At 37.7% G+C, this 22,083-nt stretch overlaps 1 protein-coding gene across 3 annotated transcripts in view; it reads right to left on the bottom strand.

Annotated features, from left to right (window-relative positions):
- Nucleotides 1-22,083, bottom strand: part of MANBA (mannosidase beta) — a 149,736-nt gene that overhangs the window by 76,093 nt on the left and 51,560 nt on the right. For all 3 annotated transcript variants that reach the window (XR_010943172.1, XR_010943171.1, XM_067736853.1), the window contains exons 9-12: nt 19,334-19,451; nt 17,646-17,732; nt 14,352-14,519; nt 4-222 (exon numbers count right to left, since the gene is read on the bottom strand). Coding sequence is in view for 1 of the 3 variants with exons in the window: in XM_067736853.1 (XP_067592954.1) it covers nt 4-222; nt 14,352-14,519; nt 17,646-17,732; nt 19,334-19,451 (592 nt within the window). In the remaining 2 variants the exon portion in view is untranslated. The remainder of the gene's footprint in view (nt 1-3; nt 223-14,351; nt 14,520-17,645; nt 17,733-19,333; nt 19,452-22,083) is intronic.

Below are 22,083 nucleotides of genomic sequence, written 5' to 3'. Positions count from 1 at the left end.
TACCTTCTCTAATGTACTGAAGGAAGGCCAGGACTGATATCCATATTCAGATACAAATCGAGCTTTGGGGAAAATTTTCCAATTCCAGCAATCACCAACATAGTCATAAAAATGTACGTCACCATAATTCGGGTCATATGGGTTTTCAGAGAGCCAGCCTTCTGCAGTGGATTTAGCCCCATTTGTAGGACTGGATGTGATAAAAGGACGAGTCTGGTCTCCCTGAGTTCAGAAATAAAATGGTTTAAAAGGTAAGTTTTTCACCCAGTACAGATCACTTACTTCTTTAAAAGTACTATCAAGTTCCAGAAATGCCAAGTAGCTGATAGAAAAATAACAGAGCCACTTACCTTCTTCTGCATTTGACAACCACCAGCAGCCTTCTGCTCTTTGCCAATCCTTCATAGCCTTTCATAATGAACTGTAGCTTATTCCTCACAGCAGCTGTTCCTAATTTTTTCAATCATGTCTTAACCTATACTTGACCTTCTACCATCGTGGGTAGTATACTGTCTGGTGCTGAATTTCTCAACCTTGGCACTAGTGACATTTGGGGCCTGATAACTTTTGGTTTTGTGTGTGTACGATGGGAGTGGGGGAGGTCCTATACATTCTAAGATATTGAGCAGCATACCTGGCTTCTACCTACTAGATGCCAGTAATACCTACCCACCTGCCACGCCACCCCACAAAAAAAAGTCTACAGACATTGCCAAATGTCCCCTTGTACCTTGGGAACAAAATCACTTCCACCTGAGAAACAAAGGTCTAATGGTTTAGAATGGGCTATGGAGTCAGAGGGACATGAGTTTGAATCTCAAATTAGAACCTTATTGTTTTGGGACAGGTCTAAGCCTCAGTAGTCTTATCTGTAAAATGGAGATAATAATGGTACCTCCTTCACTGGGCTATTGTAAATGGTAAAAAAAAAAAAAAAAAAAAAAATGTGTGGAAGAGATGGCTAAGTGTCCATCAAAATTCATGTTCCCATTTCTGTCCCTAGAAAGTGGCTTGCTAACTATTTGCATCTCTGTGCAGCCACATTCTCATCCTCTTCCCCAGTCTGCAGGCAAAGGCCTAAGAGATGGTGGAGCTGGAAGATGGAAAGAGCCTGGGTCTCTAAAAGGAGGAGAGCTGCCTGCCCATCAGGAGCAGCCATTGTGTAGTGTTACTGAGTAAGAAAGAAACTTTTACTATGTAAACCACTGAAACTCTGTGGTTTCTTTGTTACAGTAGCCAATATATAATTACTTAATCTAGTGTCTAGCACACAGGGAGAACTCAAAATGTTTTCATTATTATTATCTCAATTAATGAACTTACTTCCTATTTCAGTGACAAGAACCATTCATTTAGCAAGTATCTGTCAAGTGTTTATTGTGGGTCAGGTTTTTCAGCACCGCTGAGAGAGACAGAGGGAGAGATACAGAATCTATGGCATCAACCAGTATTAACGCATCAAATCTCTTTTGAGCATTTACTATGCACCAGGCATACAGTTTCTTCTATACACTGGAGGTTCAGCAGGGAACAAGACAGACATGCCGACTGACCTCTTAAAAGAGTAGACTGAAATCTAGTGGTGGAAGCAGATGCTGAGCAAGTAATTGTAAGTGTGATGAATGTTTTAAAGGATAAGTACGGGGCTCTTTGGAAATACAAAACATGTAGAAGGCCAATAAGGTCTCTCTGAGAAATAGATTTTCAGAAAATAATTTTCTCAGCTTTTCCCCATTAGGTCACACTTTTTCTTGGTATAACCACCCATTTTTTTCTCTTCTCATTCCTTTTCTGTCATAGGGGGGAAAAACCTTATTCTTTTCCTTTGCCAGAGTCTCTGTCTGTCCTCTGGTCATCTTTCGATTTCACTTTAAAATTAAAGCCAATAAATTATCCTCCACTCTTAGAAATCTCTCCACTGTCCTTTTCCCTTAGCTTAAGGGCTCCCCGCATCCTAATTTTAAAAAAGTCCCTCGAACCCTTGGAGCCCATCAGGTTTCTTTACCACCCATTCCTTCCTCAGCCCCTAACACTCAATTCCTGATCATTCCACTCCACTAAAATTGTTTTTGGTTTTGTTTTTTCATAAACTACCCATGGACTTCTACTTCCCAAATAAAGCAAGAATCCCCACACTCTTCCCTCTCTGGTGAGCAATAAATGACCTGTTTACCACCCACAATTTCTGAAGTTCTCCCCACCCGTGACTGCTTGTTCACTACTCTTTCACATTCTGGTTTCTCCAAACCTTTCTGATAATTCCTTCTCCAGCTCCCTTCTCCATTCTTAGATGGACGTCACTCTCTTCAGCCTCTCCTGTTCTACACCTTCTCCCAAGGCTGTCCCTCTCACCAATGTTCTGATTACTCCCGGACTGCTTCACCTTCACATTTCTATCTCCAATAACCAGCTCCACATTTCTACCTGGCTTGTCCTGCCCACATCTCAAATCCAATCTTTCAAAGCAGAATTCCTTATTGACTTATCCCAAACTTATGTGACTATGCTTCGTACCTTCATTAAAGGTACCCAAGTAGGAATCATCTTCAATTTCTCCCTCTGTCTCTCTCACCTCCCACACTCAGTTGCTCTGAATCAAATTTTTTTCCATCACCTCATTTCAAGCCCCACTACCTATGACCTATATGACCTTGAGCAATTAATCTTTCTAACCCTCCCATGTCTTCATCTCTAAAATAAAGATTATATTTCTCACATGCCAGGGTGCTTGTAAAAATTAAGTAAATCCTACAAAGCACCTATATCATTAATATGTTAGTATATTATAATAATCATATTACTTAATACAATAATTAGTCTATCAATGCCTGCCATATAATATTCCTAATAACTTGGAATTTTTGGTTATTATATCTGTTTTCCTTGCCTAGAATCTCTCATCTCCCTAATTCTTTGCAGGTAATAATACCAGCAAGAACATGGGTCAGATAAAATTCTTCCCCTCCCCCAAAATGTTCACTAGCTTCCCACTGTCTACTGAATGAAACCCAACTCCATAACATGATTCAAAGTCTTTTTAAGATTTGTTTCCAAACTGCCTTTTCTGTCTTTGACTCTCCACACCAATCCATGAGTCCCTTGCTTCAGGCACTGGGCACTGCTGCTGCTTCCTATATATATACTTGCTTTCACCTCTTTTCACCTTTACTGACATTGTTTTCATGGCCTAAAATACCTACAGAACAATCCTTTGCCTCAAATTCTATTCCGCCTTTAAGGCTTGAATGTCACCTTTTAATTAAAAGCCTTCCCAGATCCTTCCAGTTAAAATGAATGGCTCTTCCACATACTTTGGAACTACATTTTTCATAGCACTTCTTTCACTCTGCCCTGTAGAGCTGGTATTTCTTTCCACGTTACCTCCTGGGAGCAGACTATAAGCTCCGTGAGGATAACAGTTTCCCCATAGCATCAGGAATGAGGCTTTGCTCCTAGTAATACTCAACAAATTTTGGTTGAATTTTAAAATATTGAAAAACATGGTAAGATTATGGGTAATCAAATTTTAAACAATATTCTATTATAATGGCTTTGAAGTAGGAGAAGGCTGATCAACTGGCCTTAATCAATCAAGCTTGATTGGTTTCCCTCCATTATTCCAGATTCTTGAATAATTTGGTGAGTTGAGCCAGTCAGTAAAATTACTAATGAGTCTCTGCCTAAAAATGTCCACCCATGATGATGCACTATGATTCCTTTCCATTTTTGTATCATTTCCACTTGAGGCCTGATTTTTAGTCTCAAATCTCACAGATGATTTCTTCCTAGATCATGACCTTAAATGCTTATTTGGACAAAGAGATATGTAAGATAAACCAGGAGACTGACTATTTTTAGAAAGCATGAAGTGCAAAAGAAAACTGTTCATTTCATTTAGTGTGTGGATAGATCAATTTATGGTCCTTTTCCTTAAATGCCTTATGCTTTGATATAAATAAAAACAATATGATCATATAGCACTTAATCCTGTCCATCTTGAAAAAAACTGGCAAACATCAATTACTGCCCACAAAATCATTTTAAAAAACATAGATTCCCTTGGGAAATTCCCTGGCAGTCCAGTGGTTAAGACCCAGTGCTTCCACTGCTGTGGACCCCGGTTTGATCCCTCGTTGGGGAACTAAGATCCTGCAAGCTGCGTGATGCAGCAAAATAAATAAATAAAGCAGTTGTCCTCGTTCAAGATGGCAACGCAACATAATTATCTTAAAAAAAAAAAAAGATAGTTTTTAAATTAATTAATTAAAATTTAAAAAAATAAAAAACATAGATCCTTTATAAGAAAGCCATCACATTTCCATTTCAAAGATGGATAAGAAGTGATATACAGAAACTAATTTTTTATAAGTTCAAAAATGTAGTGTTAAAATTAGAGATTAAAGTTTGAAAGTATCTGAAGACCTATCTTGTTGAGTGAAACCAACAAGGATGATAATGATGATTAGCATTAAGTAAAAGTCTACTATGTGCCAGAGTCTGTGTAATGCACCTTCCATCCTTTATCTCACTTAATGCAAATAACATCTCTTAAGAGCTGTTAACCCTTGGCAAAATGGAGGTTAAGTAATTTGCCCAAGATTATATACAGAGTAAGTGGCCCAGCCAGGATTTGGAGTCATGAGCTCTTAACCACTAAGCTATGAAACAAAAATCCTCAGATATTAAAATCCAGTTCCTAAATCAATCAGATATGAAAAACATAATACCAATAAAGTGAGTAACCAGATTATAAGTGTTCTGTAAATATTAATTAAAGCTTATACCATCACATTTTGTGAATAAAAAAATTTTTCATGACACATGACTTAGCATAACAGATAAGCAAAAAATTTGAACCTATGTTTTTCATAAATTCTCACTGAAGTTTCCTCACATAAATGGAATAATGCCATCATCTGGGTACATTTGAGTGCCAAAATCACATACCATTCTTTTTAAAATATCTCTCTTCAAATTGCTTCAAGGATATACTTCAAATATTTAAAACATCTAATTACAGATACAAAATTATAAAGATAATTAGATTATTAAATCACATGTTAAACATTAAAGTTTCTAAAAAGTCAGATCTTTTGAAGCCATTACCACAAAAACAAACATGATGCTTCCTCTTCCTGCAAAAGAAATCCAGTTTATATTAAAATAAAGTATGTATTCATGTAGTAAATACAAGTATAATATGCCTATTAAACAAATAGTGGTGGAAAGAGAACTACCATAAAGGAAGGGCTCTAAGGTGAAGTTGGCAACAAGCTCTTTCCTAACCCTTTGCCTCTATATCACATGCCAAGATATTCATATATGATATATATCAAATTTTACTTTAGCATGTACAATTATAGAATTTTAGAAGTAGTATGTCACTCAGACTAAAACTGAAGGAATGGAAAAGGATATTCCATGCAACTGGAACCCCAAAGAAAGCTGGTGTAGCTAAACTTATATCAGACAAATAGACTTTAAAATGAAGACTGTAGGGCTTCCCTGGTGGCGCGGTGGTTGAGAGTCCGCCTGCCGATGCAGGGGACACGGGTTCGTGCCCCGGTCTGGGAAGATCGCACGTGCCTCAGAGCGGCTGGGCCCATGAGCCATGGCCCATAGGAGACTGAACCAGACCTACCTGCTAGTGTTGGAGGGTCACCTGCAGAGGCAGGGGGTGGCTGTGGCTCACTACAGGGACAAGGACACTAGCAGCAGAAGTTCTAGGAAGTACTCCCTGGCGTGAGCCCTCCCGGAGTCCACCATTACCCCACTAAAGAGCCTGTAGGTGTCAGTGCTGGGTCGCCTCAGGTCAACCAACCAACAGGGAGGAAACCAGCCCCACCCATCAGCAGAAAAGCGGGTTAAAGTTTTACTGAACTCTGCCCACCAGGACAACACCCAACTCTATCTACCACCAGTCCCTCCCATCAGGAAGCTTGCACAAGCGTCTTAGATAGCCTCATCCACCAGAGGGCAGACAGCAGAAGCAAGAAGAACTACAGTTCTGCAGCCTGTGGAACATAAACCACATTCACAGAAAGACAGACAAGATGAAAAGGCAGAAGGCTATGTACCAGATAAAGGAACAAGATAAAACCCCAGAAAAACAACTAAATGAAGTGAAGATAGGCAACCTTGCAGAAAAAGCATTCAGAAAAATGATAGTGAAGATGATCCAGGACCTCAGAAAAAGAATGGAGGCAAAGATCGAGAAGATGCAAGAAATGTTTCACAAGGACTTTGAAGAATTAAAGAACAAACACCTAGAAGAACTAAAGGACAAAACAGAGATGAACAACACAATAACTGAAATGAAAAATATACTAGAAGGAATCAATAGCAGAATAACTGAGGCAGAAGAATGGATAAGTGACTTGGAAGACAGAACGGTGGAATTCACTGCTGTGGAAAAGAATAAAGACAAAAGAATGAAAAGAAATGAAGACAGCCTAAGAGACTTCTGGGACAACATTTAACACACCAACATTCACATTATAGGGGTTCCAGAAGAAGAAGAGAGACAGAAAAGGACCTGAGAAAATATTTGAAAAGATTATAGTTGAAAACTTCCCTAACGTGGGAAAGGAAATAGCCACCCAAGTCCAGGAAGCACAGAGAGTCCCAGCAGGATAAACCCAAGGAGAAACATGCCGAGACACATAGTAATCAAATTGACAAAAATTGAAGACAAAGAAAAATTATTGAAAGCAACAAGGGGAAAATGATAAATAATGTACAAGGGAACTCCCATAAGGTTAAAAGCTGATTTCTCAGCAGAAACTCTACAAGTCAGAAGGGAGTGGCACCATATATTTACAGTGATGAAAGGGAAGAACCTATAACCAAGATTACTCTACCCAGCAAGGATCTCAGAATTGATGGAGAAATCAAAAGCTTTACAGACAAGCAAAAGCTAAGAGAATTCAGCACCACCAAACCAGCTCAAAAGCAAATGCTAAAGGAACTTCTCTAAGTGGGAAACACAAGAGAATAAAAGGGCCTACAAAAACAAACCCAAAAAATTGAGAAAATGATAATAGGAACACACATATCATTAATTACCTTAAATGTGAATGGATTAAAAGCTCCAAGCAAAAGACATAGGATTGCTGAATGGATACAAACACAAGACCCATATATATGCTGTCTAAAAGACATCCACTTCAGACCTAGGGACACATTCAGACTGAAAGTGGGGGATGGAAAAAGATATTCCATGCAAATGGAAATCAAAAGAAAGCTGGAGTAGCAATCCTCGTATCATATAAAAGACTTTAAAATAAAGAATGTTACAAGAAACAGGGAAGGACAGTACATATTGATCAAGGGATCAATCCAAGAAGAAGATATAACAATTATAAATATCTATGCACCCAACATAGGAGCACCTCAATACATAAGGCAAATGATAACAGTTGTAAAAGAGGAAATCAACAGTAACACAATAATAGTGGGGGACTTTAACACCCCATTCATACCAATGGACAGATCATCAAGACAGAAAATTAATAAGGAAACACAAACTTTAAATGACACAATAGACCAGACAGATTTGATATTTATAGGACATTCCATCCAAAAACAGCAGATTACACTTTCGTCTCAAATGCACATGGAACATTCTCCAGGATAGATCACATCTTGGGTCACAAATCAAGCCTCAGTAAATTTAAGAAAATTGAAATCACATCAAGCATCTTTTCTGACCACAATTCTAGGAGATTAGAAATAAATTACAGGGAAAAAAACATAAAGCACACAAACACATGGAGGCTAAACAATATGTTACTAAATAATCAAGAGGTCACTGAAGAAATCAAAGAGAAAATCAAAAAATACCTAGAGACAAATGACGACAAAATCATGACGATCCAAAAGCTATGAGATGCAGCAAAAGTAGTTCTAAGAGGGAAGTTTATAGCAATACAATCCTACCTCAAGAAACAAGAAAAATCTCAAATAAACAATCTAACCTCATATATAAAGGAACTAGAGAAAAAAGAATAAACAAAACCCAAAGTTAGTAGAAGGAAAGAAAACATTATGATCAGAGTAGAAATAAATGAAATGGAAACAAAGAAAACAATAGCAAAGATCAATAAAACTAAAAGCTGGTTCTCTGAGAGGATAAACAAAATTGATAAACCTTTAGCCAGATTCATCAAGAAAAAGAGGGAGAAGACTCACATCAATAAAATTAGAAATGAAAAAGGAGAAGTTACAATGGACACCACAGAAATACAAAGTGTCATAAAAGAATAGTACAAGGAACTCTATGCCAATAAAATGGACAACCTGGAAGAAATGGACAAATTCTTAGAAGGATGTAACCTTCCAAGACTGAACCATGAAGAAATAGAAAATAAGAAAAGACCAATCACAAGTAATGAAATTGAAACTGTGATTAAAAATCTTCCAACAAACAAAAGTCCAGGACCAGATGGCTTCACAGGTGAATTCTATCAAACATTTAGAGAAGAGCTAACACCCATCTTTCTCAAACTCTTCCAAAAAACTGCAGAGGAAGGAACACTCCCAAACTCATTCTATGAGGCCACCATCACCCTGATACCAAAACCAGACAAAGATACTACAAGAAAAGAAAATTACAGACCAATATCACTGACGGATACAGATGCAAAAATCCTCAACAAAATACTAGCAAACAGAATCCAACAACACATTAAAAGGATCACACACCATGATCAAGTGGGATTTATCCCAGGGATGCAAGGATTCTTCAACATATGCAAATCAATCAGTGTGATACACCATATTAACAAATTGAAGAATAAAAACCATATGATCATCTCAATAGATGCAGAAAAAGCTTTTGACAAAATTCAACACCCATTTATGATAAAAACTCTCCAGAAAGTGGGCATAGAGGGAAGCTACCTCAACATAATAAAGGCGATATATGACAAACCCACAGCAAACATCATTCTCAGTTGTGAAAAGCTGAAAGCATTTCCTCTAAGATCAGGAACAAGACAAGGATGTCCACTCTCACCACTATTATTCAATAACGTTTTGGAAGTCCTAGCCATGGCAATCAGAGAGGAAAAAGAAATAAAAGGAATACAAACTGGAAAAGAAGAAGTAAAACTGTCACTGTTTGCAGATGACATGATACTATACATAGGGAATCCTAAAGATGCCACCAGAAAACTACTAGAGTTAATCAATGAATTTGGTAAAGTTGCAGGATACAAAATTAATGCACAGAAATCTCCTGCATTCCTATACACTAACAACAAAAGATCAGAAAGGGAAATTAAGGAAACAATCCCATTCACCATTGCAACAAACAGAATAAAATACCTAGCAATAAACCTACATAAGGAGGTAAAGACCTGTACTCAGAAAACTATAAGACACTTACGAAAGAAATCAAAGATGGCACAAACAGATGGAGAGATATACCATGTTCTAGGATTGGAAGAATCAATATTGTGAAAATGACTACACTACCCAAAGCAATCTACAGATTCAATGCAATCCCTATCAAATTACCAATGGCATTTTTCACAGAACTAGAACAAAAAATTTTACAATTTGTATGGAGATACAAAAGACCCCGAATAGCCAAAGCAATCTTGAGAAAGAAAAATGGAGCTAGAGGAATCAGACTCCCTGACTTCAGACTATACTACAAAGCTACAGTAATCAAGACAATATGGTACTGGCACACAAACAGAAATATAATCAATGGAAATGGATAGAAAGCCCAGAGATAAACCCATGAATCTATGGTCAACTCATCTATGACAAATGAGGCAAGGATATACAATGGAGAAAAGACAGTCTCTTCAATAAGTGGTGCTGGGAACACTGGACAGCTATATGTAAAAGAATGAAGTTAGAACACCCCCTAACACCATACACAAAAATAAACTCAAAATGGATGAAAGACCTAAATGTAAGACCGGACACTATAAAACTCTTAGAGGAAAACATAGGAAGAACACTCTATGACATAAATCACAGCAAGATCTTTTTTGACCCACCTCCTAGAGTAATGGAAATAAAAACAGAAATAAACAAATGGGACCTAATGCAGCTTAAAAGCTTTTGCACAGCAAAGGAAACCAAAAACAAGATGAAAAGACAACCCTCAGAATGGGAGAAAATATTCGCAAACGAATCAACGGACAAAGGATTAATCTCCAAAATATATAAACAGCTCATGCAGCTCAATATTAAAGAAACAAACAACCCAATCCAAAACTGGGCAGAAGACCTAACTTGACATTTCTCCAAAGAAGACATACAGATGGCCAAGAAGCACATGAAAAGCTGCTCAACATCACTAATTATTAGAGAAATGCAGATCAAAACTACAATGAGGTATCACCTCACACCAGTTAGAATGGGCATCATCAGAAAATCTACAAACAACAAATGCTGGAGAGGGTGTGGAGAAAAGGGAACCCTCTTGCACTGCTGGGAATGTAAATTGATACAGCCACTATGGAGAACAGTATAGGAGTTCCTTAAAACCTACAAATAGAATTACTGTTTGATCCAGAAATCCTAGGCACATATCCAGACACAGCTATAATTCAAAAAGACACATGCAACCCTATAGCCAAGACATGGAAACAACCTAAACGTCCATCAACAGATAAATGGATAAAGAAGATGTGGTATAGATATACAATGGAATACTACTCAGCCATAAAAAAGAATGAAATAATGCCATTTGCAGCAACATGGACACAACCAGAGATTATCATACTAAGTGAAGTAAGTCAGAAAGCGAAAGACAAATACCATTATGTTATCACTTAAATGTAGTATCTAATACAAATGAACCTATCTACAAAACAGAAACAGAATCAAGGACGTAGAGAACAGACTTGTGGTTGCCAAGGGGAAGGGGGTGGGGGAGGGGTGGACTGGGAGTTTGAGGTTAGCAGATGCAAACTATTATACATAGGATGGATAAACAACAAGGTCCTACTGTATAGCACAGGGAACTACATTCAACATCCTATGATAAACCATAAAGGAAAAAATATTTTAAAAAGAATGTGTATATGTGTATAACTGAATCACTTTGCTGTAGAGCAGAAATTAATACAACATTGTAAATCAGCTATACTTCAATAAAAAAATAAATTAAAATAAAATCTATGCCCCGCAAAGGCACTAGGCCCAGACTGTTACATGGGTGAATTTGTCTCAATAAAACAAATAATCTCTATTTTATTCCTAGATATTAAAAAGGAAAAGGCCCCTAACTCATTCTGCGAGGTGAGCACAAACACATACACACCAAATGCTACAAGCTGGGTTCTATGGGCCAAATCTTTCTTGCCAATTATGTTTAGATAGCATTTTTTAATGCTGAATATAAATGTTATGAGACCCAACATCCATTCTCCTATTACCACAGTCCCCTCTTCTCTCTTTGTGAACCTCATCTACTCCACTTGACTCAACTTTTTAAAACAAATTTGGCTCCTCTAGGCATTTGAGTTTACAATTCTTACCACATACCAATTTCACTTGTGAATATGAAATTTTAAATTCTACCAAAATCTTAGCAAATCAAATCTAGCAGAGCAAAAGAACAAGGCATTATAACTAAACAGAGCTTATATTACAACTAGCTTACCATTAGAAAATTAATTCACAGTAGTCAGTATATTAATATATTAAAGAACCAAAAAATGGGGGAAAAAAGAAGTGGTATATCAATGAATCATTTAATACAGAGATTCTCAGCCTTTGGGGATCCATGGATGGGCTCCAAAGAGGCCATGACAACTTGCAATTCTAAGCACAATATTGGTGTACGGGTGGCGAGTTTCACAGACGCATTAATTCTCAAAGAAGTCCACAATTCATGAATCCTTTCATATGTTGCAGCATTATAATAGACTACTCTGAATTAAAAAGATATTGCTGAAGGCCACGCTAAAAACAGGACAGAAGAATATACAATATCAATATTCATACTGATCCATTTTTAAGACAGATTCTTAAATTCGACTTCATTAAAAAGCATGACAGGCATACAATTGTTACTACAAATTGAAGGTTTCTGGTAACCCTGCATCAAGCAAGTCTATCAGTGCCATTTCCAACAGCATTTGCTCATTCTGTGTCTGTGTCACATTTTGGTAATTTATGCAGTAATTCAAATTTTTAACTATTATACTTGTTATGGTGATCTGTAATCAGTGATCTTTGATATTATTATTGTAATTGTTTTGTGGCACCACAAAGCCATCCATACAAGATGGCAAACGTAATCCATACGTGTTGTGTGTGTTCTGACTGCTCCACTAACCAACCATTCCCCCATCTCCCTCCCTCCAGACCTCCCTGTTCCCTGAGACACACAGTATGGAAAGTAGGCCAATTTTGTGTTCAAGTGAAAGGAAGAGTACGGGTCTCTCATTTAAAGCAAAAGCTAGAAATGATTAAGCTTAGCGAGGAAGGCACGTCAAAACCCAAGACAGGCCCAAAGCTAGGCCTCTTTCACCAGGTAGTTAGCCAAGTTGTGAATGCAAAGGAAAAATTCTTGAAGAAAACAGAAAGTGTTACTCCAGTGAACACATGAATGATAAGAAAGCAAAACAGCCTTATTGCTGATATGGAGAAGTTCTGGATAGAAGATCAAAACAGCCACGGACTCTCTTAAGCCAAAGCCTATTCCAGAGCAGGGCCCTAACTCTCTTCAATTCTATGAAGGCTGAGAGAGGTGAGGAAGCTGCAGAAGAAATGTTCGAAGCCAGCAGAGGTTGGTTCATGGGAGTTAAGGAAAGAAGCCGTCTCCATAACATCAAAGAGCAAAGTGAAGTAGCAAGTGCTGACGTATAATAGAAGCTGCAGCAAGTTATCTAGAAGATCTAGCTAAGATAATTTAAAAAGGGGGCTACGCCAAACAACAGACTTTCAACGTATGAAACAGCCTTCTATTGGAAGAAGACACCATCTAGGGCTTTCACAGCTAAGGAGAAATGAATGCCTGGCTTCAAAGCTTCACAGGACAAGCTGACTCTCTTGTTAAGGGCTATTGTACTTGGCTTTAAGTTGCTCATTTAGCAATATGCTGATTTACCATTCTGAAAATCTGAGGACCCTGAAAGATGATGCTCAGTCTACTCTGCCTATCTCTATCAACGGCACAACAAAGTCTATATGACAGCACAGCTGTTTACAACATTGTTTGCTGAATATTTTAAAACCACTGCTGAGACCTATTGCTCAGAAAAAAAAGATTTCTTTCAAAATATGACTGCTCATTGGCAACACACCTGGTCAACCCAAGAGCTCTGATGGAGATGCACAACAAGATTAATGACGTTTTCATGCCCCCTAACACAACATCCATTCTGCAGCCGTGGATCAAGGAGTAATTTTGACTTTCAAGTGTTATTATTTAAGAAATACACTTTGTAAGGCTATAGCTAGAAATTCCTCTACAGGATCTGGGCAAATTCAACTGAAAACCTTTTGGAAAGGATTCACCATTCTAGATGCCATGAAGAACATTCATGATTCATGGGAAGAGGTCAAAGTATCAACATGCACAGGAGTTTGGAAGAAGTTGATTCCAGCCCTCATGGATGACTTGAGGGGTTCAAGACTCCAGTGGAGGAAGAAACAACAGGTGTGGTGGAAATAGCAAGAGAACGAGAATTAAAAGTGGAGCCTGAAGATGTGACAGAATTGCTTCAATCTCATGATAAAACCTGAACAGATAAGGAGTTGCTTTCTACAGTTGAGCAAACAAAGGGGTTTCTTGAGATGGAATCTACTCCTGGTGAAGATGCTGTAAAGACTGCTGAAATGGTAACAAAGAATTGAGAACATCACATAAATTTAGTTGATAAAGCAATGGCAGAGTTTCAGAGAATTGACTCCAGTTTTGAAAGAAGTTTTACTGTGGGTAAAATGCTATCAAACAGCCTTGCATGCTACAGAAAAACAGCTCCTAAAAGGAAGAGTCGATCGATGTGGCAAACTTGGTTGCTGTCTCATTTTGAGAAATTCCCATGGCCACCCCAGCCCTCAGCAGCCACCACCCTGATCAGTCGGCAGCATCAACATCGAGGCACAGCCCTCCAGCAGCAAAGAAATTATGACTCGCTGAAGGCTCAGATAATGATTAGCCATTTTTACCAATGAAGTATTTTTTAAATTAAGGTATGTACATTGTTTTTTAAGACATAATGCTATTGTACACTTAATAGACTACAGTATAGTGTAAACGTAGCTTTTCTATGCACTGGGAAACCAAAAATTCATGTGACTAGCTTTATCGCAATATTCTCTCTATTGTGGTATCTGGAACCGATCCTGCAACATCTCCAAGGTATGTCTGAACTTACTTCGAAGACAATCCTTCGGATGTTTTTCACATACAGTGTCACATAATCATCGATGTAGGTGGACAGGTTGCTGGACTGTATACCATACCAATTCAACATCAAAGCTGCTTCATTTTCATTATTTCCACTCCATGTGATGACGGAGGGATGAGATTTCAGTCTCCTGACCTAAAATTGAAGAAAACAAAATAATTTTCAAATGCTCAACATAAGAGAGCTCAGAGCTGTAATTACTCATAAAGTTACAGCCATTGTCTTTCTGCACATGTATTTTTACGTGCCAGGAACTCATCAGAAAATGAGCAGTAATGTTACATGTGGGAAGACATTTTAAGAAATCACTGAGATTCTTTTTATCTAGATTTTATAAACATTGAGAAAATAGGGTTCCTCTTCTCGCCATATAACTAAAGAAACTGTAATCCCTTTCATTAAAAGAGAAAAATAAATCAACCTCATCGTTATCTGACTTGCCACAAAAAGGTTCTAAGAAATACAAAAGGCAGGAGAAGTTACGTTACAGGGCTTAGCTTCTCAAGAGCAAGTTGGAGTTTTCTGTGAAGAAAGAAATGAGGCAGAACAAACACTACCGCTGAGAGAGGAACTGAAGTTCCCACACAGTTTCCACCAAGATCAGAAAACCAGGACAGTTAGAGAGGGTTTTACAAAGCAAGTGAGTACCAGAGACACTCTGAAAGTTAAGGACAAATATATGGAATATTCTAAAGGAAAAAAGATTAGGACATCAAGAGGCTGTCCCCTGAAATAACTATCAATGTCCTGTCTTAGGAAATCAACTGGACTTCCCTGGTGGCACAGTGGTTAAGAATCCGCCTGCCAATGCAGGGGACACGGGTTCAAGCCCTGGTCCGGGAAGATCCCACATGCTGCAGAGCAACTGGGCCCGTGCGACAAAATTACCGAGCCTGTGCTCTACAGCCCGCAAGCCACAACTACAAGTAAGTCACTGAATATATCTAAACATAGAAGAAGAAATTAGGGAATCTGAATATCCTGCCTGCCTTAAGAGTTGAGGTCTGAGTGAACTGGGCTCACTGCCCGCCCTACATAAACGTGAAAGGATCCAGTTCTTCTGACACACTGGAAGATGTAGCCCAGCAGAAGAAGGCAATTAAAGCTCTTTGCCAACAACAGAGTGAGTCAACAGTCAAGGGAAATTCTTTTCAAACATGTTTCAGCAATATAACCTCATTGGTATTTATAGCTTCTCTTGCACTGTAATGGACGATTACGTGATGGATCCCAGCTGATGTTCTCTCCGTGGTCTCCATTCAATATGCCAAGTAACCCATACATGAAGTAGAGACGCAGTAAGAATATCTTAAAGAGATATATCTCATTAAAAAAATTAAAGTCTTGTGTTTTTTCTTAACCAGTCTTATAAACAGTATTTCCTTATTTGCCTCTGTATATGCCCACGTAAGTGAGGGCTGTGACCAACTGTGACAGGCATGTTTATGGTACTGATGAAAACACAAATACAGATACTGAAGAGACAAAAAGCTTCAGTGACTCTGTGCTACACACACCCTTCGAACTGACCTAGAATTTTCCGGTGAGCTTTACTTTAAAATTTTAATTAACTCTGCAATTAAAAAGTTCTCCTCTTTAAAATATATAAAAGAACTGAAAACACATAGATATCATATTTTACTTGTGTGACAGAAAATTAAAAATAAAACTGACATGTTTACAACCTACATAACTATAATTAATATTTTAAAAGTTATTCATTCATCCATCCATCTATACATCTGATGAATAAAACAGCCAGATCATGGGGACATACAGGGAGGAACATGCCCTAGGCCTCAGGGATATTATAATTTTGATGCAGTGACAAAATATCGAAAACGTAATTTCAAGTGTGATGTATGTCACAAAGGGAAAATGACCTAATCTAGACTTGCAGACATAGAAAGCTTCTTCCCAGAGAGTCATGCCCAAGGTGAGACGGGCCAGAAAAACACGAGCGAGGTGGTCCACAGGAGAGGGTAATAGAGAAGGCGCTCCGGGGCACAGAGAGTACGGGGAAAACGGCGCTTGATGAGGCTGGAGAGGGAGGCTGAGACAGGATAGTGCATGGTGAGGACCTTTAATTTTATCTGGAGGGCTCTGAGCAAGGGATGATTCAATGTTCATTCTCTAAACTTCAGAAAACTACAGAAAACAAATTATGACATGGTGAACTATTATAAGGCAATCACACTTATAACACACAATCCAGCCAAAGAAAGAAAACTTTACCAAGCACCCCAGAAGCCCTCATGTACCCCTTCCTAATCGTAGCCCCTCCTTCCTTCCAAAAGTAACCACTATCTTGAATGTTATAATAATCTTTTTTTTTCATTTCTTTTGTGTTTTCACACAAAAATACATTCACAGACACTCTAATTACGAACTCGTGGATTTTAACATACTTGATGGATTTCAATCCACTGACATTCTTATCCTTATTGAATTTCAAGTTGTCCCACTTTTGGTTGGTCAGAGTCTCATCAAAGTTCTTTTAACGTATCTTTGATAGTTTCCTTGTTATTGGTATGCCAAAATATTTCAGGACCATCTAGTATACTTCCTGTCCCAGACTTGGTATCAGCCATTTCTCTAAGAACCCTTCTCTTAGTGGGATTATTTCAATATAAGAATGCTCAATATGACTAGGTTGTTCACTGTTTCTAGGTCTTTTCAGTGGACAGAGCTAGGATACAATCACTTCTTTGCATTCATAGATCTATAAATATAAAAGTGCTTATATGTGGAATGTAAAAGAAATCAAGGAGTCAAGAATCACTTAAAATTTTTGACCTGAGAAATTCAAAGACTGGCATCGCCATTTATCGAGGTGGGGAAAACTGCAAGAAAAGCAAGTCTGGGGAAGGTAATATAAGTTTGGTTTGGACATGTTACATTTGAGATTCCTATTAGACCTCCAAGTAGAGGCACCAAGTAGGCAGCTGGATAATAAGAACGAGGAATTCAGCAGATGAGTCAGGGCCAGGAATAAATCTGACAGTCATCAGCCAATAGGAAGAGTTAAAGTCATGAGACTGGGTGGAATCGCCTAGGTAGTCAATTACCTGACTGATTTTTTTCATGGGATTTAGTAAAGAGAACAACAAAAAGAAACAAGGAGAAGAAACTAAACACAACACTGTAAATCAACTATATTTCAATAAAATTTTTTTTAAAAAGAAGAAACAAGGAGAGGTTTAACAAAAGGCAGAACTAAAACTTAAGCCTTTACTTCTACTTGAAATGGTAATAACATACCTGGTAAGAAACTTCTGCTCTCACTGAATCCATGAAATCCTGATCAGTTGGGTAAAGTGCACAGGCAAACATAAAATCCTGCCATACCTATCAAATCAAATAAAAGGCAATATAGCACTTCCATAGATTTTACTGCCCAGAAAGAAATTCTTCATTCTGAACTTTGGGCATTATCTTTCATGCAAATGAAAAATCAACTTAGCCCAATGAGTGTGATCATTTGAGCATCACAAAGCATGAGGTACTGGGAAAGGCACTCACAGACTCTCTGGAACTGTAGGGAAACCTGAGAAGAGAAAATGTTAGGTAGGCAGAAAAGAAAAAGAAGAAAAGGGAATTCAAATAATGAAACAGTGCTTGTGCTGAGGGGAATATGAAATTCAGTAAGAAGCTTTCTCCCAACCCCTTCTCACTCCTGATTCACTCTGATTTTCACCAGGAATTTGGTACTGAGTGATGGCCCAGACTGTTAAGAAACGTATTTTGTTTATAAAGGAATTAACTTCATGGCCAAAAGGATTACTACATGGACAGTTTAGAAATGAAACCACTTAAGTGCATTGCTAGGGAGGCCATTACGACGCAGTAGTTGGCCTGACTCAGAACTTCAGTTCCACCATATACCCACTGTGTGAGTTTGGGCTAGTTAACTTCTCCACATGTCAGTTTTCCTACCTGTAAAATGGGGATAGAGAACAACAGTAACTACCTCATAGAGTGGGCATGAAGCTAAAATAAAATAATAGCTGCAGAGCACTGAGAACAATGTCTGGAATATTACAGCATATTGTCACATCATCATGACCATGAGCATTGTCAATATTATTAAAATTACTACTCTGCTATGAAGTGCTTTATATTTTAGAACTGTAATACTAGAACTAAAAGACTATATTTCCTTTGCTTAACCCTCACCAATGCAAACTATGTTCAGAGTACTTAATGACAATATTAAGCACAGCTATTAAAATTTAATTTTATCATTTTTCTTCTCTCTAGGTCTTGTTAGATCTCCTTAAAGTTAAAACTTTTTAATACTTTATTTTCTTTTTTATGCTTACCCTCCTATCACAAAGAAAATTACAAAGAAAATATAGATATATGCTTAGATATAGCCAATATGCAGAATGTCTATCATTTAAAATAATTATGATATTCACTATCAACTATGGCTCAGGGTTTGCGAGATGCCATTTATTCCTTTGCAGAAAAGTGGAACATCATTCCTCACTCTGAGAAAAGAAGGAATGGGCTATGATATCACTTATACGTGGGATCTAAAATATGACACAAATGAATTTATTTATGACACAGAAACACAGACATAGAAAACAAACTTATGATTATCAAAGGGGAAGGAGCTGGGGAAGGATAAATTAGGAGTTTGGGATTAGCAGATACAAACTACTATATATAAAATAGATAAACAACAAGGTCCTACTGTGTAGCATAGGAACTATATTCAATATCCTGTAATAAACCATAAAGGAAAAGAATATGCATATATATGTATAACTGAATCACTTCACTGTACACCTGAAACTAGCATAACATTGTAAATCAACTACACTTCAATGAAAAAAAAAACACAAAGGAATAGGCAATATCACCCACTCAGAACACTGGAGGTCAAACTGAGGATACAGTAACAAATCAACAAAGAAAATAATGAGCTGTCAATTACTCACCATTATTCCTAGTTCATCACAGAGTTCATAGAATTCATCCTGCTCATAAATTCCTCCTCCCCAAACCCGGAGAGCATTCATGTTAGCATCCACAACAGACTGCAACAGGAGCCGTAATCTACAGAAGAAGTTTTAAAAACAAATGCCAATTTGAAACCTTGGGGATGTTAAAAAAAAAAAAAAAAAGATAAAAAAACCACATTGTGGTTGATAAACACATTTCAAATAGCTGTTAGAAGGACACATTTTTAAATAATGATGGTTTGGATACAACGCTAAGTGAAGAAAGTGAGACAAAATTATATACACATTAACTGTGACCACATTAAATAAACAAACCTACAGAAAAATTACGGGTGAAATCTTTTCTCTGCCTTCCAAATTTCAGTCATGCTATTACACTATTTTTAAAACTAAATTTTTGTTTGTTTTCTTTTTGTTTTTTCTATATGTATTTTTTAATATCTTTATTGGAATATAATTGCTTCACAATGTTGTGTTAGTTTCTGTTGTACAACAAAGTGAATCAGTATACATATATCCCCATATCCCCTCCCTCTTGAGCCTCCCTCCCACCCTCCCTATCCCACCCCTCTAGGCCAACACAAAGCATTGAGCTGATTTCCCGGTGCTATGCAGCTGCTTCCCACTAGCTATTTTACACTTGGTAGTGTATATATGTCAATGCTACTCTTCCACTTCATCCCAGCTTCCCCTTCACCCCCTGTGTCCTCAAATCAGTTCTCTACATCTGCGTCTTTATTCCTGCCCTGCCACTAGGTTCATCAGTACCGTTTCTTTAGATTCCATATATGTGCATTAGCATACAGTATTTGTTTTTCTCTTTCTGAATTACTTCACTCTGTATGACAGACTCTAGGTCCATCCACCTTATTACAAATAACTCAATTTCGTTCCTTTTTATGGCTGAGTAATATTCCATTGTATATATGTGCCACATCTTCTTTATCCATTCATCTGTCGATGGACACTTAGGTTGCTTCCATGTCCTGGCTATTGTAAACAGAGCTGCAGTGAATATTGTGGTACACGACTCTTTTTGAATTATGCTTTTCTCAGGGTATGTGCTCAGTAGTGTGATTGCTGGGTCATATGGTAGTTCTATTTGTAGTTTTTTAAGGAACCTCCATACTGTTTTCCATAGTGGCTGTAACAATTTACATTCCCACCAACAGTGCAAGAGGGTTCCCTTTTCTCCACACCATCTCCAGCATTTATCATTTGTAGATTTTTTGATGATGGCCATTCTGACTGGTGTGAGGTGATACCTCATTGTAGTTTTGATTTGCATTTCTCTAATGATCAGGAATGTTGAGCATGCTTCCATATGTTTGTTGGCAATCTGTATGTCTTCTTTGGAGAAATGTCTATTTAGGTCTTCTGCCCATTTTTGGATTGTGTTGTTTCCTTTTTTGATATTGAGCTGCATGAGCTGCTTGTAAATTTTGGAGATTAATCCTTGTCAGTTGCTTAATTTGCAAATATTTTCTCCCATTCTGAGGGTTGTCTTTTCGTGTTGTTCATGGTTTCCTTTGTTGTGCAAAAGCTTTTAAGTTTCATTACGTCCCATTTGTTTACTTTTGTTTTTATTTCCATTTCTCTAGGAGGTGGGTCAACAAGGATCTTGCTGTGATTTATGTCACAGAGTGTTCTGCCTATGTTTTCCTCTAAGAGTTTTACAGTGTCTGGCCTTACATTTAGGTCTTTAATCCATTTTGAGTTTATTTTTGTGTATGGTGTTAGGAAGTGTTCTAGTTTCATTTTTTACATGTCCAGTTTTCCCAGCATCAATTGTTGAAGAGACTGTCTTTTCTCCATTGTATATTCTTGCCTCCTTTGTCAAAGATAAGGTGACCATATGTGCGTGGGTTTATCTCTGGTCTTTCTACCCATTTCCATTGATATATATTTCTGTTTTTGTGCCAGTACCATACTGTCTTGATTACTGTAGCTTTGTAGTATAGTCTGAAGTCAGGGAGCCTGATTCCTCCAGCTCCGTTTTTCTTTCTCAAGATTGCTTTGGCTATTCGGGGTCTTATGTGTTTCCATACAAACTGTAAAATTTTTTGTCCTAGTTCTATGAAAAATACCATTGGTAATCTGATAGGGATTGCACTGAATAGAACTACCATATGACCCAGCAATCCCACTACTGGGCATATATCCTGAGAAAACCATAATTCAAAAAGATACATGTACCACAATGTTCATTGCAGCACTATTTACAATTGCCAGGACATGGAAGCAACCTAAATGCCCATAACAGATGAATGGATAAAGAAGATGTGGCACATATGTACAATGGAATGTTATTTTCTGCATCTATTGAGATGATCATATAGTTTTTATCCTTCAGTTTGTTAATATGGTGTATCACATTGACTGATTTGCATATGTTGAAGAATCCTTGCATTCCTGGGATAAACCCCACGTGATCATGGTGTATCATCCTTTTAATGGGTTGTTGGATTCTGTTTGCTAGTATTTTGTTGAGGATTTTTGCATCTATGTTCATCAGTGATACTGGCCTGTAATTTTCTTTCCTTGCGACATCTTTGTCTGGTTTTGGTATCAGGGTGATGTTGGCCTCATAGAATGAGTTTGGGAGTGTTCCTCCCTCTGCTATATTTTGGAAGAGTTTGAGGATAGGTGTTAGCTCTTCTCTAAATGTTTGACAGAATTTGCCTGTGAAGCCATCTAGCCCTGGGCTTTTATTTGTTGGAATATCG

Source organism: Pseudorca crassidens, chromosome 4, assembly GCF_039906515.1.
Source record: "Pseudorca crassidens isolate mPseCra1 chromosome 4, mPseCra1.hap1, whole genome shotgun sequence".
Classification (NCBI taxonomy): domain Eukaryota; kingdom Metazoa; phylum Chordata; class Mammalia; order Artiodactyla; family Delphinidae; genus Pseudorca; species Pseudorca crassidens.
The sequence above is the reverse complement of the archived record's forward strand: the minus strand, read 5'-3'. Positions and strand labels throughout refer to the sequence as shown.